Genomic DNA, 19,848 nt, shown 5'->3' with positions numbered 1-19,848 from the left:
TGCATAAAAATGGTGAGATAAACAACAGGCCTGAGGAATGGGGCAGTTTAGAATTCAATAAAAGGAGGACAAAGGGATTGATTAAGAAGGAAAAACAGAATACAAAGGTAATCTTATGACGGACGTAAAATCTAACTGTAAAAATTTGTACAGGTATGTGAAGACAAATATGGGTCCCTTACAGTCATAAACCTAGTAATTTATAATGGTGAACAAAGTAATGCCTGACTAAATACATACGTTGGCTCTGTGTTCACAAAAGAGGACATGAATAGCATATGAGTTTTGGATAACAGAGTTTAGTAAGTAGAGGGGTTCTAAAATAAATCAGCATTAGTAGAGAAATGATGTTCGAGAAATTGATGGGACTGACAACCACAAAAGACTGACAGCCTTCTAAGCTATATCCCAGACTATTTAAGGAAGAGGGCCTAGAAACAGTGGATGCATTCGTGGTCATTGATTAGCAAGGGGATAAAGGGTTATGAGGAGAAGGGAGGAGAACGGGGCTGAGAAACATGATCAAATGGTGGAGCAGACCCAATGGGCTAAATGGTTCAGTTCTGCTCTATAACTAATGGCATTATGGTTTAAAGTTCAATTACCCCTGGAACAGTTCATACATAGTGGAGGATAGCTAATGTAATCCCTCTATTTAAGAAAGCAGGCAGACAGAAAAACAGAAATTATAGACCAGTAACTGATATTGGCTGTGGAGCAAATGTTACAATCCATTCTGAAAGAATTAATAGCCAAGCGTTTAGAAAACAGAATCTTCAATGCAATGTGGACAAGCTAGGTGAGTGACAAATGCATGGCAGATGAAGTATAATGTGGATTAATGTGAGGTTATCCACTGTCATAGAAAAACAAGCATATTGATTTTTATTTGAATGGCTACAAATTGCAAGAGGGGAATGTGCAGCGAGCCCTGGGCTTCCTCGCACGTCAGTCACACAGGTGCAGCAGCGCAGTAAGGAAGGCAAATGGTAGGGTGGACTTCACAGCCAGAGGGCTCCAGTACAGAAGCAAGTCCGTCTTGAAGCAATTACATAGAGCCTTGGCGAGACCACACCTAGAATATTCTGTGCAGTTTTTGTCTCCTTAGAGTGGTAACGGTGTGGAATGCCCTGCCTGCCAGTGCAGTTAACTCAGCCACATTAGGGGCATTTAAGCAGTCCTTGGATAAGCATATGGATGATGATGGGATAGTGTAGGGGGAGGGGCTTAGATTAGTTCACAGGTCGGTGCAACATCAAGGGCCGAAGGGCCTGTTCTGCGCTGTATTGTTCTATGTTCTATGTTATCTGAGGAAGGATGCTTTTGCTATAGAGGGAGTGCAGAGAAGGTTTACATCACCAATTCTTGAGACAGTTGGACTAACATAGGAGAGGTTGAATCAGTAGGATTATATCCACTGGAGTTCAGAAGAATGAGAGGGATCCCAAAGAAACGTATAAAATTCTGACAAAACTAGACAGGGTAGATGCAGAAAGGAGGTTCCTAATGACAGGGGCACCCAAAACCAGGGGTTACAATCTGAGGACACAAAATGAACCGACTAGTTTGAGAAATTTCTTCACCCAGAATGAATTCACTCCCACTGAAAGCAGATAAAAATTCTATGATTTCAAGGAGTTGGATATAGCACTTGGAACTAAAGGGATCAAAGGATATGACAGAAAAACAAGAACAGATTATTGTATTGGTCGGTCAGCCATGATCTTAAATGACACAACAGGATCGAGGGCCAAATGGCCTATCCCAATCCTATTTTCTGTCCTTCTATGGTTTCAATGTATGTTTTCACATCCAAACTGAATGGTAATGGCCACACTGCTTCTGGCACATCAGTGACAAACTGCAGATTACAGTGAAATATTCAGAACATACAGCACAGAAACAGACCAGCTGGCAAAAATACTCTATTCTGGTATTTATATTCCACACAAGTTTGTACCAAGTCTATCTACCTCATCTCAGCCTTTAAGTGTTTTTTTCTATTCCTGTTACCGACAAAGGTGCAACACCCAGCCATTTACCTCCTTCCTCCCCAGTATCCAAGGGCCCGAACATACCTTCAGGTGAAGCAGCACTTCACGTGCACTCCCCAGAATCTAGTCTACTGGATTTGCTGCTCACAATGTGGTGTTCTCTACATTGGAGAAACAAAGTGTAGACTGGGTGAACTCTTTGCAGAGCATCTACATTCTGCTCGCAAAAAAAGACCCCGAACTACCCATTGCCTGCCACGAACACACCACACCGTTCCCTGGCCAACATATTTGTCTCTGGTTTGCTGCAGTGTTCTAGTGAAACTCAACGCATGCTGGAAGAACAGCACCTCATTATCCGCTTGGGGACCCTGCAGCCCTCTGGGTTCAATATCGAGTTCAATAATTTTAGGGCCTAAATTCTCCCATGTCCCAGCCCCCTGCCCAACACACCAGGCCTTGTTATCACATAGCCTGCCATTACACACTACCTGTTATTATTCACTAACAGTCCCCATTATCAACTATTCACCCTCCCAGGCTGATCGTTATCAACTCTGTCTGTCCAACTGTTCTTCTCTCTCTTTAGGCTCTATCCCATAATTTACTCCCTACCCTACACCACATCCCTCCCCTCTTTTTCTGCATATAAACTGCCATTTTCCCAGCCACCTTCAGTTCTGAGGAAGGGTCACCGGACCCGAAACATTACCTTCACTGATGCTGCCAAACCTGCTGAGCTTTTCCAGTAACTTTGTTTTATTTAAGTACTTTAAACATCCCATTAATACTAAAAATTGCAAGAGAGGAATTAAGTACCATTCCTAGCGAAGTAGAGCTAGTCCAACGAATGAGGCTAAAGGCAGATAAATCCCCTGGCCATGATGGATTGCATCGAGGATTCTAAAAGAAGTAGCTGCAGAGATAGTAGATGGAATGTTTATAATATTCCAAAAATCCTTGAACTCTGGAAAAGTACCAGAGGATTGGAAAGCTGCCAATGTGACAGCCCTCTTCCAAGAAGACGGGAGAGAAAAAATATGTCCCTGTTCACTGATTAGCCTCACAGTTATTGGTGGAAAAGTACTGGAATCAATTATCAAAGAATTAATAGCATTAATATTTGGAAAATCATAATTTAATCAAGCAAAGTCAGCATGGTTTCATAAAAGGAAGATTGTGTCTTACGAACTTAGAATTTTCCAAGGAAATTCAACCATAGTTGATACAAGGGAAGAGCAGACATGTTGTATTTATCTCCCCACCCCAACCTGATCCTATGACCAAACCCACCCCCAACCCCGTGACACCGCAGCCCCACCCCAGCTGCTGCCCCCCATCCCCATCTCCTTGACCTGCTCATCTTCTCTCCCACCTATCTGCTCCTCCCACCTCATTGACCAATGCCCACCACTGCCTACTTGCACTCACGCATCACCATCCCACCCACCTTTCTGAGTTCCCCACCCCTTCCCCATTTCTGAAGAAGGGTTCCGACCCAAAACATCAGCTTTCCTGCTCTTCTGATGTTGCCTCGTCTGCCGTAGTTCCTCCAGCTCTACACTGTGTTATCTCAGAGTCCAGCGTCGGCAGTTCTTACTATTTCTCATGTTGTATTGAGACTTCAGGAAGGTGTTCGACAAGGTACGTCAAAACGTTAGACAAGAGCCCATAGTGCTGGCCATTGTTTATTGGCTCATGGGCAAGATACTGCAAGTGTGGATAAGATGTTCTCTTTTAAGTTGGTGATTTGTAATCAGTGGGGATCCACAGGGATCAGTGCTGCAATGGCAACTGCAACTGCTTACAATATATATTAAAGACTTGGAGAGGGAAGAGAAGGTATCATAGCAAAATTTGGAGACGAGATGAAAATAGGTGAGAAGGCAAGTTGTGATAAGGATACATACAGCTTGCAGAAAGACATCAATAGGTTAAGTAGGTGGGCAAAAATCTGGCAAATACAATATAATGTGGGAAAATATGAAGTTGTTAATTTGGAAGGGAGAACAAAAAAATCTATTATTTACATTGAGAAAAGCTGCAGAAAGGGACTTGGGGGTAGTTGCACATGAAACACAGAAAGCTAGTGCACAGGTGTAGGTAATCAGGAAGAGAAATGGAATGTTGGCCCTTGTTTAAAAGGGGGTTGCAGTATAAGAGTAAGGAAGTCTTACTTCATCTGTACAAGGCACCAGAGAGACTATATCAAAGTACTGTGAGCAATTCTGTTCCCCTTAATTAAGGAAAAATATTGTTTCATTATAGGCAATTCAGATAATGTTCATTAAAATGATCACAGGTATGGACGCTTTGTCTTACGAGCAAAGGCTAAACAGGTTGGGACTCGACTCACCGAAGTTTTGCAGAATGTAAGGTGATTTCATTAACAAAAAAAGGAATCTAAAGGGGTTTGACAGGATTAGCAGATGTTTCTCCTCATGGCAGGCACTAAGACCAGAGGGTCTCAGAAGAAAGGGGTGCCAATTTCAAAATAAGAGGAGGAGAAATTTCTTCTCTCAGTGGAGCATCTCTGCAGCAGTATCCCAATATTTGGTCAGGTTCATTGTCCGTTACGAGAATGAGCAGTAATTTTTTTCATATTTGCATCTCTTATATATTTAGTGAATTTTATTCTGGATATGGTACTGTGCTAATGTACATAATGGTTTGGGTCAAACCCACTTGGCAAGCTCTGCAACAATTTCCCCAATGTTCCCAGTCAACAATTTCTCATACGTCACAATGCCAACATATTGGGCTGATAAGTAGCAACTAATACTTGTGGCACATAAGTGTCAGGCAATAGCCACCTCCAATAAGAGAAAATCCAATCATCTTCCCTTGGTTTAACAGCATTACTGTTGCTGAACCCCAATATTCAATATCCCTGGAGTTACGACTGACCAGAAACTTAATTAAACCATCTGCATCATTACTATAAGTAGAAAAGTGCCTGAATTCCTAAAGCCTGTACATAATTTACATGGAACAAGTTGTTGACTCTCATTCAGCATCATCACCCCTCTGATACCCCAGAACCGGTTCCACTCCATTTCACATCCCCCCACCCCACCCCTAATGCCCTGACTCCCAATCTGTTCGACTGCCACAATTACCCAATTTCTATTCCACCCCAACCCTCAATGTCCTGACTCCCACTCTGCCCCATCCACTCAATGCCCTAGCTACCATTCCACTCAACACCCCCAATTCCCTTACTCCCATTCTGCACCGCACTCCCAATTCCCCGAGTCCCATTCTGAGCCACTTACCCGAAGCCACAAGTCGCATTCCATCCCACCACCATTCCACCCTACCCTCCCATTGCCCCAAATTCCATTCTGCCTTAACTCTCATTCCATCCTAACATCCCAAAGATTTGACTCCCTTGCCAAGCCACCTTCTTATTCCACTCAACCCTGCTGAGGCACCAAATCCCATTCCATCTCACCCTAAAGCCCAAAATCCAGTCTGCTCTAACACTCCTTCATCCAATGGCCCAGTTCACATTCACCTCCTCCATGAAGACACAATTCTCTCCCACATTCCAACCTACCTGACAGCACAACTCACATTCCATGCTCTATCCCATCTACCCATCATTGTTCTTACTGTAGTAAATGTCAAGCCTCCTTCAACAGGAATCCTGCAATCTTTACATAGAAGGACAGGGGACACATAGGAATACCCAACTGCAAGCACGCTTCCAATCCACATAGCATTTTGTCTTAGTAACATATGCCATTCTTTTGCTGTCACTAGGTACAAATCCTGCAACTTCAATCCTAACAGCAACGTGTGTGTGCGCCTACATCAGATAACTGAAGAGATTCAAAAAATAAGCTCAGCTTTATTGGCTGGCTAGCATTTATTGCCCATCCCCAAATCTTCTGAAGGGCTAACAAGGACAGCAGTGAATGCAATCCTTGCTAGCTATACTGTCATCTCATGAGCTACCTGGTTTTATTCATTTATTTGTTGATCACCAGAGTTTATTCATTAAACTGCATTGTCATTGCGATCTAGATTTAGGTCTACATTAAATTCTGATAGTACATGATATATTTTCCAAGCTACTCCTTCTACGTAAAATAGACTATTTCTTCCTAAACATCACAGCATCTGGCATTAAATACCATGGTATCCAATGAAGAATTTTACCTTTCAAATAAAGTTAAAGTTAAAGATTCAGTTTTAAATCTATCATCTAAAGGCTGAAGGGATAAATGTAATACTTTTGAGCAAATCACATGGACATTTAAATATGCATCATATTATGAGATTTTGACACAGTGAATTTTAGGGCATTTTACAAAGAATGATTAAAATTCAGTGATCTTTCTACCAGATCTAAGTGAAGAAAATGGAGTCAAACTAGTGGTCAGCTGTTTTGTCCAAAGATTTGTACACAGAATAAAAACTTCCCCAAGTCTAAATTCTGTATATAAAATGCAGCATATACCAGCATGAGGCTAAGCTACAAATTTAGGTTTATTTCTTTAGTCGTTATGTACCTACATCTAAGTTCTTCTGATAGTTGAGATTTCGAACAGCTTTTCGTGCCAAATGAAGTGCATGAGCATCATCCAAGGCGTAATGATCAGTCACACCAGACTTCCTGCACAATTTACAGCAAAATATTGTTAAAATTCACTCCAAGATAAACAAGATTGCAATATTTAATCAAATGTATTTACAATAAGCACACAGAATGCTGGAGAAACTCAGCAGGGTTAGCAGCATCTGTGGAGAGAGAAACAGTTAACATTGAGTTCAGTATAACACTTGAAGAGTCTGCATTTATTTCAGATTCATAGCATCCACAGTATTTTGCCTTCACTGTCACTTTTGTGCTTAATCAGAACTTGACAATGTGAAAAATCAATTTGGTTTAGTTTATTTGACTACAATATCACAAGCTAGTGCTTTTTCAACAAACTAGCTTTGTATCATTTGCAAATTTGGAAATCTAATATCAAGTCCCCACCTCAAAACTTGCTGAAAACTCGATTAAAATAATTTAACATTTCAGCTGTGTGGCTCATTACCTTACATTCTAGGTGTGCGAAGGCTGCTTCCCATCAGCCGTGGATCAGTTAGTAGCACACTGACATGAGTCACTGATTGAGAATGCTGTTGATTAAAGTTCAACTCCAGAGATACGAAGCCCAAACCCAGATTGACATTTCACCGAGGGAATACTGTACTGTTAGAAGGGCTGCATAAATACAGACTTATTCTTGGATGTGCAGGTCGCTGGCAAGGCCAGCATTGATTGCCCATCCCCAGCTGCGCTTGAGCTGAGTGATTTATTAAGCTGTTACAGAAGTCAGTTAAAAGAATTAAACACATTGCCATTGGTCTGGAGTCACAAGTAGGTGAGAACAGGTAAGATTTCCAACACAAAATCATGTGTATGAACATACAAAACCAGAGCAAAAGTAGACCATTTGGGCCCATGATTCTGTTCTGCCATTCGATAAGATCTTAGCTAATCTGTTTGTATTTTTAATTCACACTCCCACCAGGAAACACAAGGACATAAGTAGACCATTTGGCCCATCCAACCAACTCCACTACTCAAGACAATCATGACTGAATAATTAAATGCCTTTTGCCCATTCTGTCCACATAACCCTGTATGCCATTGGTAATCAGAGGTCAGAGGTCAATCAGTCTCTACATTAAACTCAAAGACAAAATTCCAAAAAGTTCACAACCCTCTGAACGAAAATAAAACTCTCATCTCAAGCCTAAGTGCCTGCTCCTCTATTTTTAAATTGCGCTCTTGGTTCTAGACTCCCCAACTAGGGCAAATACCTTACCTCCAACTACCCTTTCTGTCCTCAAGCATTCTATAAATTTCAGCTCTCATCTTCATAACTCTAGAGAATACAGGCCCAACGTGTCCAAATCATCTCTGTAGGTCAGTTTTGCCATCACAGGATGAAGTCTAGTGAATCTCGCCCCGGGAATAATATCTTTCCTGTGATATGGAGACCAAAACTGTACACAAATGTGGTCTAAGTGTTTCTCCTGCCAATGCAGATAATACCACTTCTTCCATATTATATTCCATCTCCCATTTAATCAGATCTTTGCTGATCTTATTTTAATCTCAACCCAACATCAACTCTAATAATCCTTCAGGCCCTTGCTAATCAACCTCTGCCTCTGCATCCACTGCCTTTTGAGGAAAGGTATTCCAAAGGCTCTCCACGCTCAGAGAAAAAGTATTTCCTCATCTCTTGCTTAAATGGGCAGCCCCTCGATTTTAATTCTTATGATCCCTAGTTCTACAATACATCTTCTGATTCTTCTTAACTATAGTCTCCTTCATCTACAGCACAAATTACTTTTTCAAAGACAATTTCCTTTTTACAAAGCCGTCTTTGCTCTGCCTGATTATTTTGAACTTATTAAAGTTATAACAGGGCACTTGGATAACAGTTACTAACATTTTCTCTGTGGCAGATGTTAAACTACCGGCCTGCAGTTTTGGGTTTTCTGCCTCCCTCCTTATTTGAATAGACAAGTTACTTTAGCTATTTTCCAATCAAAGGAGACATCCCCAAATGTAATCAGTTTTGGAAAATTAAAACCCAATGTATCACCATCTTCACTTTCATCATCATTGCTGGGCCCTTTTTCTCCGCTCAGCCATCTTTTCTTCAAGAAGAACAGTCCCTGTATCCTAGTATCTGAAGTTTCTCATTCCTGGAACCATTCTTGTAAAGCATTCCTATATTCTCTCCAATGCATCCATATCTTTCCTATAATGTGGCACCCACAAATGTACACAACACTCCAGTAGAAGTCTTAAAGTAACTCATACAAGTTCAAAATCACATCAATACTGTATTCTATGTACCTATTAAAGCAAAAACACTGTATACTTTATTAACCGCCTCCACCCGCCCTAGTAGCTTCAATTATGAAGCATATATACATTTGGGTCCCTTTGGTCCTGCATCCCATTTAGAAACTTACCCCCCAACTTTATGTTGTCTTTCAATGTTCTTCTAATCAAAATGGATCACCCCACTCTTCGCTACATTGAGCTTCATCTGCCAACTATCCATCCATTTCATCAATTTGAGAATTTCCTTTTTGAGCTGCACACTGCCCTCCTCGGAATTTATGATTCTTCCAAGTTTTGGATTTTATGCAAACTTTGAAAATGTCGCCGCACACCAAGATCTAGATCATTAATATACATCAGAAAAAGCATGGATCCCAATACCCAATACAAACCTTGGTCCAAAAAAAATTTATTTTTATTGTCAGTACTTAGAAGGTACAATTTTATGCCATTAGAACAACAAGCAGATTTGTTTGTACTGATTACACAAACATTAGGATGACCAAAAGATACTACATGAAATAGTTTACCTGCAGTGGAGATCAGCACCTCCAAGGTCTTCAGCTGAAACTTCTTCACCAGTTGCAGCTTTCACCTATACAAAGAGAAAAGAACAATAGTTTCAAATATTTCCGCTTCCAGCATGAAAGACAGCAGAAAACAAGTTTTTAAATAAGGTTCCATCGAAAAATTATTTCCTTTCACAAAAAAAACTGATCGATCTGCTTGCCATTTATAATACTGTATTTCTCTATTTTACTCTATGAATCTATCTTTATTCCTGCCTATACTATTAGAAGTTTGGCTGTGTTGCTTTACATTATAATCTTTAGATTAATAATCTAGAGTACTAGGAAAAAACAAGCACATTACTAAGTTATAATTTTGAACATGAGAGAGAAACCTCCACAATAATTAAAATACTGTAAAAATTAAAACAGAACGCCAAAAATACACAGCATCTGTGAACAGACAACAATGCCTTAATTTTTCAGATCTGGATAGCTGCAGCAACAAATTTCCTTAGAGAGTTGGTAAGCTTCACAAAGTCATTGAGAAACTAAATAAACACAGCAACATAATCAAATGAATATCCACTCAAAACTAACAAAGAACAGAGAAATTAGCCTTATAACGCAGGCAATTTACTCAAATTTATTATTTCCTATCTCCTTCCCACTGAGGGCGAATAGCAAATAAAAAGGACAATCAGTGAGTGATTCAATTAGCCCATAGTAAATACCAACGACAGCGAAACACAATCGAGATAATCTAAATAACATGATTTTATTTCTCAGATATTTATATTGATTTACAATCTTCACATCAGGACTTCATGTTTACCGATTAGTTTCTCATCAATTTCTGTCTCGAAATTTTATAACTTTACAACATGGCAAGTTCCTATGAAGGAATACCACGACAATTAGTGATAAAACCAACCAAGCATCCAACCGTCTTTTACAAATGCAAAATATAACTTATCATAGCTGAACTTCAACTCCACAAATTAATTATGGAAAAGTTATTGCATTATTCAGTTGTTACAAATTAGCACAGCTAAATTTATCCTATGTTTTAGCACACATCACTATAAAGATATATGACCATGTTTTTGAGTATAAGACATAGGCAAGAGGTTCATGTGGCACAGTGATAATGTCCAAACCTCTGGGCTAGAAGATCCAATGTAAGTCCCGCCTGCCCCAGATATGTCATAATGCGTTTGACCAGGTTGAATAAAAATAACCTGAGATAATGGGGTGATCTAAGGCGATTAAGTGAGTTGTTAGGACAGCAACTATTTCCTCTGGTGAAGGAGTCCAAACTAAGAGAACAGCCATGCTGTTGAAAATGTGCTGCCAGTAAATAATTCTTCACATAAAAGTGAGGATAAAAGATATTGTACATCTGGAATTCTATCCCCTAGAGAATAGGTGAAGTTAGGCTGAAACTGAGATTGATAGATTTTTGTTATGGAACTATTGAGTGGATGGGATTAAGAAATTGGTTGACCATAATTTTATTGATTGATGTAACAGGTCTGAGGAGGTGGATCACGAATTGTTGTTCCAATGATGCCTAAAAAATTGCCTTCCTAACCACTTTATGAAGACAGACATTAAAGATGAATTCATAAACCAGAGACAAGACCAAAATTGCGCCTCAGTGATTACAGAATTTTGAAAAAGAATGTGTTAATTGCATTCACAATCAGAAATTATGACCAAAATGAAATTACTTATCATAACAAATTTGTAATTGGTATTTATTGATTTTTCAGAGCATATGTTAAGTGTGACATGAAGATTAAAAAAACAGTAAATTTTCATTGCTGGCAAAAATAATAGCTCGACTTTTGTTTTTTCATTGGTGGCATTCACAGGAAGAGCCATTATAAACTCAAAATTTATCCCAGATCAGGCCATGGAATTTGCAATGAACTTGGAAGTGTACCTTCATATTACTCCCCAGACATATAGTCATATGCTAATTTTTTAAACGTACCAGTGGTGGGCCTCCTAAGAAAATTGTCCCTTGATTCTTTACAATGATACTTTCATCAGCCATGGCAGGAACATATGCTCCTCCTGCTGTACATGAACCCATGACCACAGCTATCTGGAACCAAAGGAGGCAATCACAGAATTAATGTTTTATACTGGACAACAGTTTGGTACACAAAAACAAATATGAATACAACAATTCTCATTCACACAACAATTACTACCATTTTTGCATTCTGTCTTGGGTCCCTTCCCTGAGTTTTATAACATCACTTTTCATTACAATCTTCTATTTGTGTTTCCTCATCCAAAACACTAACTCCAACATGCTCAATGCAAGAATGCAACTTTAAGTGACAGATAATGCTGCAAATCAGGTTCACAACTTTCTGATAGGGAAACAAACACAACTTTTCTCCACAACTTTCACACTCCAGTCTTACACTGAAGAAGATTCTCAATAAATAGATTCCAAATTTTAAAGAGTTATAAGAAGTTAGCTATACTTTAAAATAGTTGTTATTTTTCATGCTGTAATTGTGATAAACAAACAGCACAGAAAATAAATGTGATCTCAGGTGAATTCTTCATTTTAAATAAGCATTCAGTTGGTACACTCAGGTGAATGTCCAAACTCTTACTTTAAAATGCTACAGGTTGTTTCAATTTAAGTTTCTAACTAAGATACAATAACAACTGATGTGAATGAAACGAGGCCAACCAGGTGGACCTTAGAATAGGAGTTCCCTGATTGGACCAGATTAACAGCCCCAATCAGGGAATCCTGGTTGACAGATAAGGAGTATCAAGGCTTCTATCACTCTGACAGCTGTCTCTGAGGGAGTTGAATCAATGTCAAAGACTCTCCACTCATAAATAAAGGAAGATTTGGTGACTGGATACCGGCTTCTATAGAGTTATTTCAACAACAGCATATATATTTTAAATTATTCACTCACCTGTGCAATTCCCATTGCAGACATGTTGGCCTGATTATAAAAAATACGCCCAAAATGATCTCGATCTGGAAAAACATCTGCTTGGCGAGGTAAGTTTGCACCACCAGAATCCACTGAAATGAAGCCATGAGGAAAAAAAAGATGGGCATTTGTATATCACATTTCACGATCCCAGAATATCCCAAGTGCTTCGTGTACAAAAGCAAAACACTGGTGAAATTTTGAAATTAAATCAAAATTTCCCCAAAATGTTTCGTAGGTATAGGCACCACTTTGGAGAGAACTGACAAAAGACCATCCACCTAAGACATCAACTCGGTTACTCTCTCCTCAAATGTTGCTTAACCTGCTGATTATTTCTAGCATTTTCGGTTTTTATTTCAAAGTATAGTCACTTTTGTAAAGTAGGAAATGCAGCAAGCAATCCATGTAAAGCAAATTTCTACAAATAGTTTATCCTCTTACTTCCTAGGCAGTCCCTCAGGATCAAGGATGATTTGTTTCAACCATGCTCTGAGATTTTGCTGAAATACAATGCAAAATCTTCAATGTCTGCCATGTGTGGGGCAGGTGGTGCAAGAAGGGTTAGGCAGATAAAACGCTTGAAGGTTTGTGCACTCTCTCTCCCCATTGCCTGTTTGTTCCTGATTGAGACTCTTGAAGTTTTGGTGTATTCTCTAATGAACCTTCTCCATTAGTCAATCGCATGTCAGGGTCTCCCATGAGTAGACAAAGATTCAGAATTTCCTGAGGGATGTGGTGGCAGCATGCCAAAAACATTTTCACTGTCCTTCTGGATACATCCTGCTCTGACCGAGCTTTGATGAAAACAGTTGTATCAAATACAAGGATTAAGAGCATGAGTAGGCCCCCCAGCCTATCATATCTGCTCAGTTGTTTGATAATTTTATGGCTGTTTTAATTATGGTTTCAATCTTGTTTTCCTTGCTGTCCCCTACACCCTTTGACTCTCTTATCAATCAAGAATCTATATAAAGATAGCCTTCAAAATATTCAATAATCCAGACTTCATTGCTCTCTGGGAAAGACTTCCACAGACAAGTGACCCTCTGTGGGATTAAAAAAAAATTCCATCATTTCTGCCTTAAATGGAAAACATCTTATATATAAACTGGGTCACCTATTTCACGATTCCAGCGCAAGAGGAAACATGCCAGCAGCATTTATTGTTGTCAAGCCCGTTGGAATCACTGCACTGGAAAGTGTCTAGACCCAATCTGTTCAATCGTAACTCAAAAGATAATCCCTTCATTCCAGAAGTCAACTGTGTAAACCCTCTCTGAACTGCTTGCAAGTATTTCTGGCAATGCCACTGTACTAGTAATCCACAGATCCAAGTTCAAGTTCTGATCTAATGGGTTTGAATCCCACAATGGCAGATGGTGAAATCTGAATTCAATTTTAAAATATCTGGAATTCTAAAAGAAATTAGCATAATGACAACCATGTAACTACCGTCAGTTGTCGTAAAAATGCATCTCGTTCACTAATATACTTTACAGAGGGAAATTTGTCATCTGTACTTTGTCCAGCCTAAATGTGATTCCAGATCCACAGTAATATGGTTGACTCTTAACTGCACTGTGAAATAGCCTTCGCAAACCACTCAGATCAAGAGGCAATAAAGGTTGGCTAGCCAGTGTCACACACATCCCATATAAAAAAGAATCCCTGATCACAACTGTACAGTACTCTAGGTGTGTTCTTACTAATGTCCTGTGCTAGGTGTAGAAGAATTCCCTATTTTTATACTCCATTTGTCTTGCAATAAACATCAACATTTGCCTTCCTTCTAGTTTACTTCACCTGTATAATAACTTAAATTCATGCGCAACATCCAGATCCCCCACACAATTTAAATAATATTCTACTTCTCAATCCTGCTTGGTGAAGTGGACAACTCTCATTTCTCCACACAGTAATTAATCTGCCAAATCTTTGCCTGACCTAAATCCCATGTAACCTCTATGCCTTTGTCACAATTTACCACCTGAAATATCTTTGTCTCATCAACAACCCATAGCAAACATATGTTCAGTCCCTAAAAGATGAACTGCAGAGATTCACCAAAGCTCATTACACAACACCTTCCAAACACATGACTTCTACCATCTAGAAAGACGAGGCAATAGAGGCATGGGAACATCACCATCTGCAAGTTCCCCTACAAGCCACTAACAATCTTGACTTTGAAATATATCACTCTTCCTTCAATGTCTCTGGGTCAAAATCTCAGAACACCCTCCCTTTCACTGAAACCAAATGGACTGCCATGGTTCAGATGGGAGGTCAACACCACTTGCTCAAGGGCAATGCAGGTACAGGAATAAATGTTGGTTCAAACAAAAATCATAAATTGCTGGATAAACTCAGCAGTTCTGGCAGCATCTGGACAGAAAACACGAGTTAATGTTTCAAATCCAGTGAACCTTGAATTGTTAACTCTCTCTCCACAGATGTTGCCAGACTAGCTGAGTTCCTCCAGCAATTTTGGTTTTGTTTCAGGTTCCATAAACTGGGCTGTAGCCTAGGAAAAACAACAAACTTTCAAAACTAATAGAACTATTATTACCTTATACTAAAATGCAAAAGCGCTCAAAACATAAATCAACTTTGTAAAACGTAGTTTAAAGAATCTATAAATATAGCAGAAAATTAAAGTTTCACCTAAATAAACACAAGGCAGGTGATTTTGTATTGCAATCTCCTGTGCTCTTACATGCTTCTTCACTGTGATTGGGTAGTATGATCCCCCTTTAACTGTCGCATCATTGGCAACAATCAAACATTCAACCCTGAAAGCAACATATACAAAGTTCAGAATTAACTGTGGATAAAGAACATAGGTTAAACAAAGGCAAATCAGGAAACAGGAGACAAAACTCAGGGAGAAGGATAGAACTCATTCCAAATTTGTTGAATGTTGCATTAAGAGGGCCTCTAAAATGCCTTAATGAAAAATGAAGTGATATTCCTCTCCTTTGCACTGGACTTCACCGAAAACAGTGCAACAGGCCTAGGTGAGCAACATGGGCATGACAGCAGGATGGTGTCATGAAATGGCAAGCAACTGTAAGGACAGGGTTATGCTTGCAGACCGAGGTGTTCAGCAAAGTGGTCACCCAGTATGCATCAGATCTGCCAATGTAGCGGAGACCACATTGCAAGTAGTGTACATTGCAGACTAAATTGAAAGAAATATAAGTGTAATGCTACAGGTATGAAAATGGTGAGGATAAAAGTAGAGGCTAATGGAGCGGAAACTGAGGACAAGGAAAATCCTAGTGTGGTTCTGGGAAGGAGGTAAGGGCAGAATTGTAGAAAAGGTATCAAAGGATAAAGAAAGACATGTCAGAAGTGCTATTGTGGAAAGTGGCATCACAGTAGATGTGAGGAGTTGGAAAAACTGCAAGAATCAAATCAAGCCTTTACAGGAAGCAGGGTATGTGGAAATGTAGTCAAGATATCTTTAGAGCTGTGGATTTGCAATGAATGTTAGTACACAGCAAACTCCAGAACTGGAGACAGAGAAGCCAAAGAAAGGAATGAGAGAGTCAGAGATAGACCAGGTGGAGGTAAACCCAACCAAGCACACAGATGAAAAGCAAAATTCATCAAGTGTTGCAAAATTTAAACCACAGAAAAAAAAAATGCTGGAACTACTCAAAAAGGTCAGTTTGTACCTACAAGAAGAACAGGCATATTAACAGCATCAGAGGAGCAGGAAAGACAATGTTCGAGTCTGGAACTGACATAAACGTCAACTTTCCTGCTCCTTTGATGCTGCCCGACCTGCTATGTTCCTCCAGCTCTACACTGTATTGAGTCTGACTTCCAGTATCTGCAGTTCTTGCTATCTCCTAGACATGTTATCATTCCAGGTTTCGCTCTTTATTAGAAAGAAATCAAGAATTTAAATTACAAAGGAAAATCTCCTTTCAGACCTGAGCAAAAAGGAACAATACTATTCTGTACACATGATAAAATGCAACATTTAACAATGAGTACTAAAACTAGAATGATATAGTTTAAGTTCTAGTCATAACCAGCATTCAAAGCTGTCAGAGATGTTGAGCAAGCGGTTTGAAAAAAAACTGAACAGCAGAGATGCACTTCAATTTTAAACATTTAAAAGTCATCAGCTTTTAAATCCTGTAGCACAGCACTATCTTTTGGATAAGAATTCTCATTGTAACAAGTGGATTTTTAGTTCTGAATGTTCAAATGTTGTACTTCATAGACAGCACCCTCCAAGCTCATGATCTTTACCAGCTTCAAAAATAAGGACAGCAGATACACTGGAACCCCACCAAATGCGGGCTACCCTTCAATTTGCAATGATGATGATTTTGAACTACATCTATGCTTCTTCACTGCTGCTGGGTTGTGGAACTCCCTAACAGCACTGTGCGTTTGCCTACATCCAAATAACTGCAACACGTCAAGAAGGCAGCTTCCCACCACATTCTCAAGGGCAATAAGGATGGGCAATGTGTGGTAGCCTAACCACTTTCATTCCATGAACAAGTTTTAAAAAAGATTTGAAGATTTGTGCACATCCACTAACTGGAGAACGTGTTATGAAGTTTAAACTTGCAACACGCTTTGCATTTCCTTTCGGGCATAATTTAAAAATCCACACAATAGCATTCAATACTGGGCCCCTCCCAAGGATGTATCCTCCGCCCCGTACTGTAGTCCCTTTCCTCTTAAGGCTGTTTTGCCAGATTCCGAACAAGTGCCATCTACAAGTTTGCTGACAATGACAAGTAGCACCTGCTCAACGGTGCCCAGTTTCGGTTCCACGTGGGCCATTCAGCTCTGACCATATGACGGCCTTAGTTCAAACATGGGCAAAACAGCTGAATTCCAGAGGTGAGGGGAGAGTGACAGCCCTTGATATTAATGCCACTTTCTACCGAATGTGGCTTCAAGGAGTCCTCGCAAAACTGAACTCAATGGGTAACAGGGAAAACTCTCCATTGGATGGACTCAGCTTCATCAATCATCCCTCCATCATAAAGATCAGAAGTGACTATGTTTGCCAATGAGTGCACAACATTCAGAACCATTTGTGGCTTCTCAGATACTGAAGCAGTTCATGTTCAAATGCAACTAGATCTGGACAATATCCAGGCTTGGGCTGACAAGCGGCAAGTAGCATTTGGCCCACACAAACGTCAGGCTATGGCCGTCAGGAATAACAGAGAATCTAACCAACACCCTTTGACATTCAACAATGTTACCATCACTGAATCCCCCACTATCAACATCCTGGGGGTTACCACTGACCAAAAACTCAACTAGACTCACCACATAAACACAGGGGCTACAAAAGCAGGTAAGAAGCTAGAAATACTGTGATGAGCAACTCACCTCCTAACTCTCCAAAGTCTGTCGATCATCTCCAAGGCATAAGTCAGGAATGTGATGGAATACTCTACTTGCCTGGCTGGGTGCAACTCCAACAATACTCAAAAATCTTGACACCCTCCAGGACAAAGCAGCCTGGTTAACTGGCACCACATCCACAAGCATCCACTTTCTCCAGCAACGATATTCAGTTGCAACAGTGTGTACAGTCTACAAGACGCACTGTAGAAATTCACCAAAGAACCTCAGACTGCACCTTCCAAACCCATGACAACTTCCATCTAGAAAGACTAGGAATACATGAGAACACCACCACCTTCAAGACCCCCTCCACGCCACTTCACATCCTGACTTGGAAATATATCAGCATTCTGACATGGTTGGTGAGTCAACATCCTGGAATTCCTTCCTTAACAGCATCACGGGTCAACCACATCAGGTGGACTGCAGTGGTTTTAAGAAGGCAACTCCTCCTCAAGGGTATCTAGGAATCACCTTCTCAAGGGTAACTAGGAATGAACAATAAATACTGGTTAGCTAGCAATACATGCATCCCGCAAATGGATAATAAAAAGATTCCACTCCTTTTAGGAAATGATGGCTCATGGCACTCCAACCATTCTGGTTATATTCCAGCTTTCAGGCACTCTGAAAGCAACACAGAGGATAAAATGACACTGTCCTCTTTGAAAATTAAGACCTCTCTCTGCTGGGTTTACCAACTGAAAAGCAAGATCGCCATGGACAAAGAGTCAAGTGTTACTGTCACCACTCACTACAAGATGTACTTCCCCCTTATAAGAATAGATCATCTTTTCCACATCAAAAATGGGTTAAATATCTGCTATGATTGGCAAATATGAACTCTGCTTAAAACTCTAAAGATAATCCAAAAATTCAGAAGGTATCAGAAGAACACATCTTCCATTTGGTATAATTGTGTCCTACTACACAAATAGGTAGCACCCTAAACCACACTTCCCACCCCACCAGCATCCACTTCCAAAGGATCATTTGCTACCACTTCCACTACCTCCAGCAGGATGCCATCAATAACATTCCTCTTCCCTCTCCTCAGCATTTTTCAGGGACCATTCCCTCTGGAATACCCTTCACTACTCCTCCTTCACCCCCAACATCCCAAGGCACCTTTCCATGCAATCACAGAAGGCATAACACCTGCCCGTTTATTAACTCCCTCCTCACTACCAAAGGCCCAGACACACCCTCCAGGTGAAGCAGCGATTTATCTGCACTTCACTAAATGTTGTTTCCTGCATTCACTGCTCACAATGCAATCTCCTCTACACTGAGGACACAAAATGCAGACTGGATGACCTCTTCCCAGAACACCCATGTTCTGTCCACAAAAAATGACCCGGAGCTTTCTGTTGCTTGCCACTTCAACACACCACCATGGTCCCTGCCCTAAATCTGTGTCTTGGATGTGGTGCAATGTTCCAGCAAAGCTCAGTGCAAGCTGAAACAATCATAGAATCATACAGAGCAGAGAAGGCCCTTTGGCCCATCGAGCCAGCAGACATGTGAGAAACACCTAACCTTCAACCTAATCCCAATTACTAACACTTAGCCCACAGTACTGAATGTTAAGATGTGCCAAGTGCTCATCCAGGTATCTTTCAAAGGATGTGAGGCACTTTGCATCTAACACCCTTCCAAGCAACACATTCGAGACCATCACCACCCTCTGGATAAAAATGTTTTTCCTTACATCCTCCTAAACCTCTTGCCCCTCACCTTGAACCTACGTCCCAGTGAGATTGACCCTTCAACTAAGGGAAACAGCTGCTCCTGGGATACTCTGTCCATGTCCCTCAAACCTGTGAAGAACAGAATCTCATTTTCCACTTGGTGACTCTGCAACCTTAGGGACTCAATACGGAGTTCAATAATTGTGGGGCCCGAATACCGTTTTCCCCATGTCCTTACTCCAACCCCCACACACCAGGCCTTGTCATTATACAGGCTGCTTCCACAAGCATCAACTACTAATGGTCCTAACTAGCAGCTACTGATTCTCCCAGGCTGACCTTTATTCATTCTTTTGTCAGTCTAACTGCTGGTTTTCTCTATCTCTCTGGGCTACATCTCCACTGATCGCTTACTAC

The 19,848-nt window shown here is 40.4% G+C and overlaps 1 protein-coding gene across 2 annotated transcripts in view; it reads right to left on the bottom strand.

Annotated features, from left to right (window-relative positions):
• The window catches only part of mccc2 (methylcrotonyl-CoA carboxylase subunit 2), a 101,289-nt gene that overhangs the window by 57,964 nt on the left and 23,477 nt on the right, over positions 1-19,848 (bottom strand). The window contains exons 5-9 of one of the 2 annotated variants that reach the window (XM_048528008.2): positions 15,014-15,141; positions 12,326-12,438; positions 11,368-11,481; positions 9,390-9,454; positions 6,516-6,615 (exon numbers count right to left, since the gene is read on the bottom strand). In XM_048528008.2, the coding sequence (XP_048383965.1) occupies positions 6,516-6,615; positions 9,390-9,454; positions 11,368-11,481; positions 12,326-12,438; positions 15,014-15,141 (520 nt within the window). The remainder of the gene's footprint in view (positions 1-6,515; positions 6,616-9,389; positions 9,455-11,367; positions 11,482-12,325; positions 12,439-15,013; positions 15,142-19,848) is intronic. The other variant, XM_048528009.2, reaches the window with a different exon arrangement.

The sequence above is a fragment of the Stegostoma tigrinum genome, chromosome 3, assembly GCF_030684315.1.
Source record: "Stegostoma tigrinum isolate sSteTig4 chromosome 3, sSteTig4.hap1, whole genome shotgun sequence".
Lineage (NCBI taxonomy): Eukaryota > Metazoa > Chordata > Chondrichthyes > Orectolobiformes > Stegostomatidae > Stegostoma > Stegostoma tigrinum.
The sequence above is the reverse complement of the archived record's forward strand: the minus strand, read 5'-3'. Positions and strand labels throughout refer to the sequence as shown.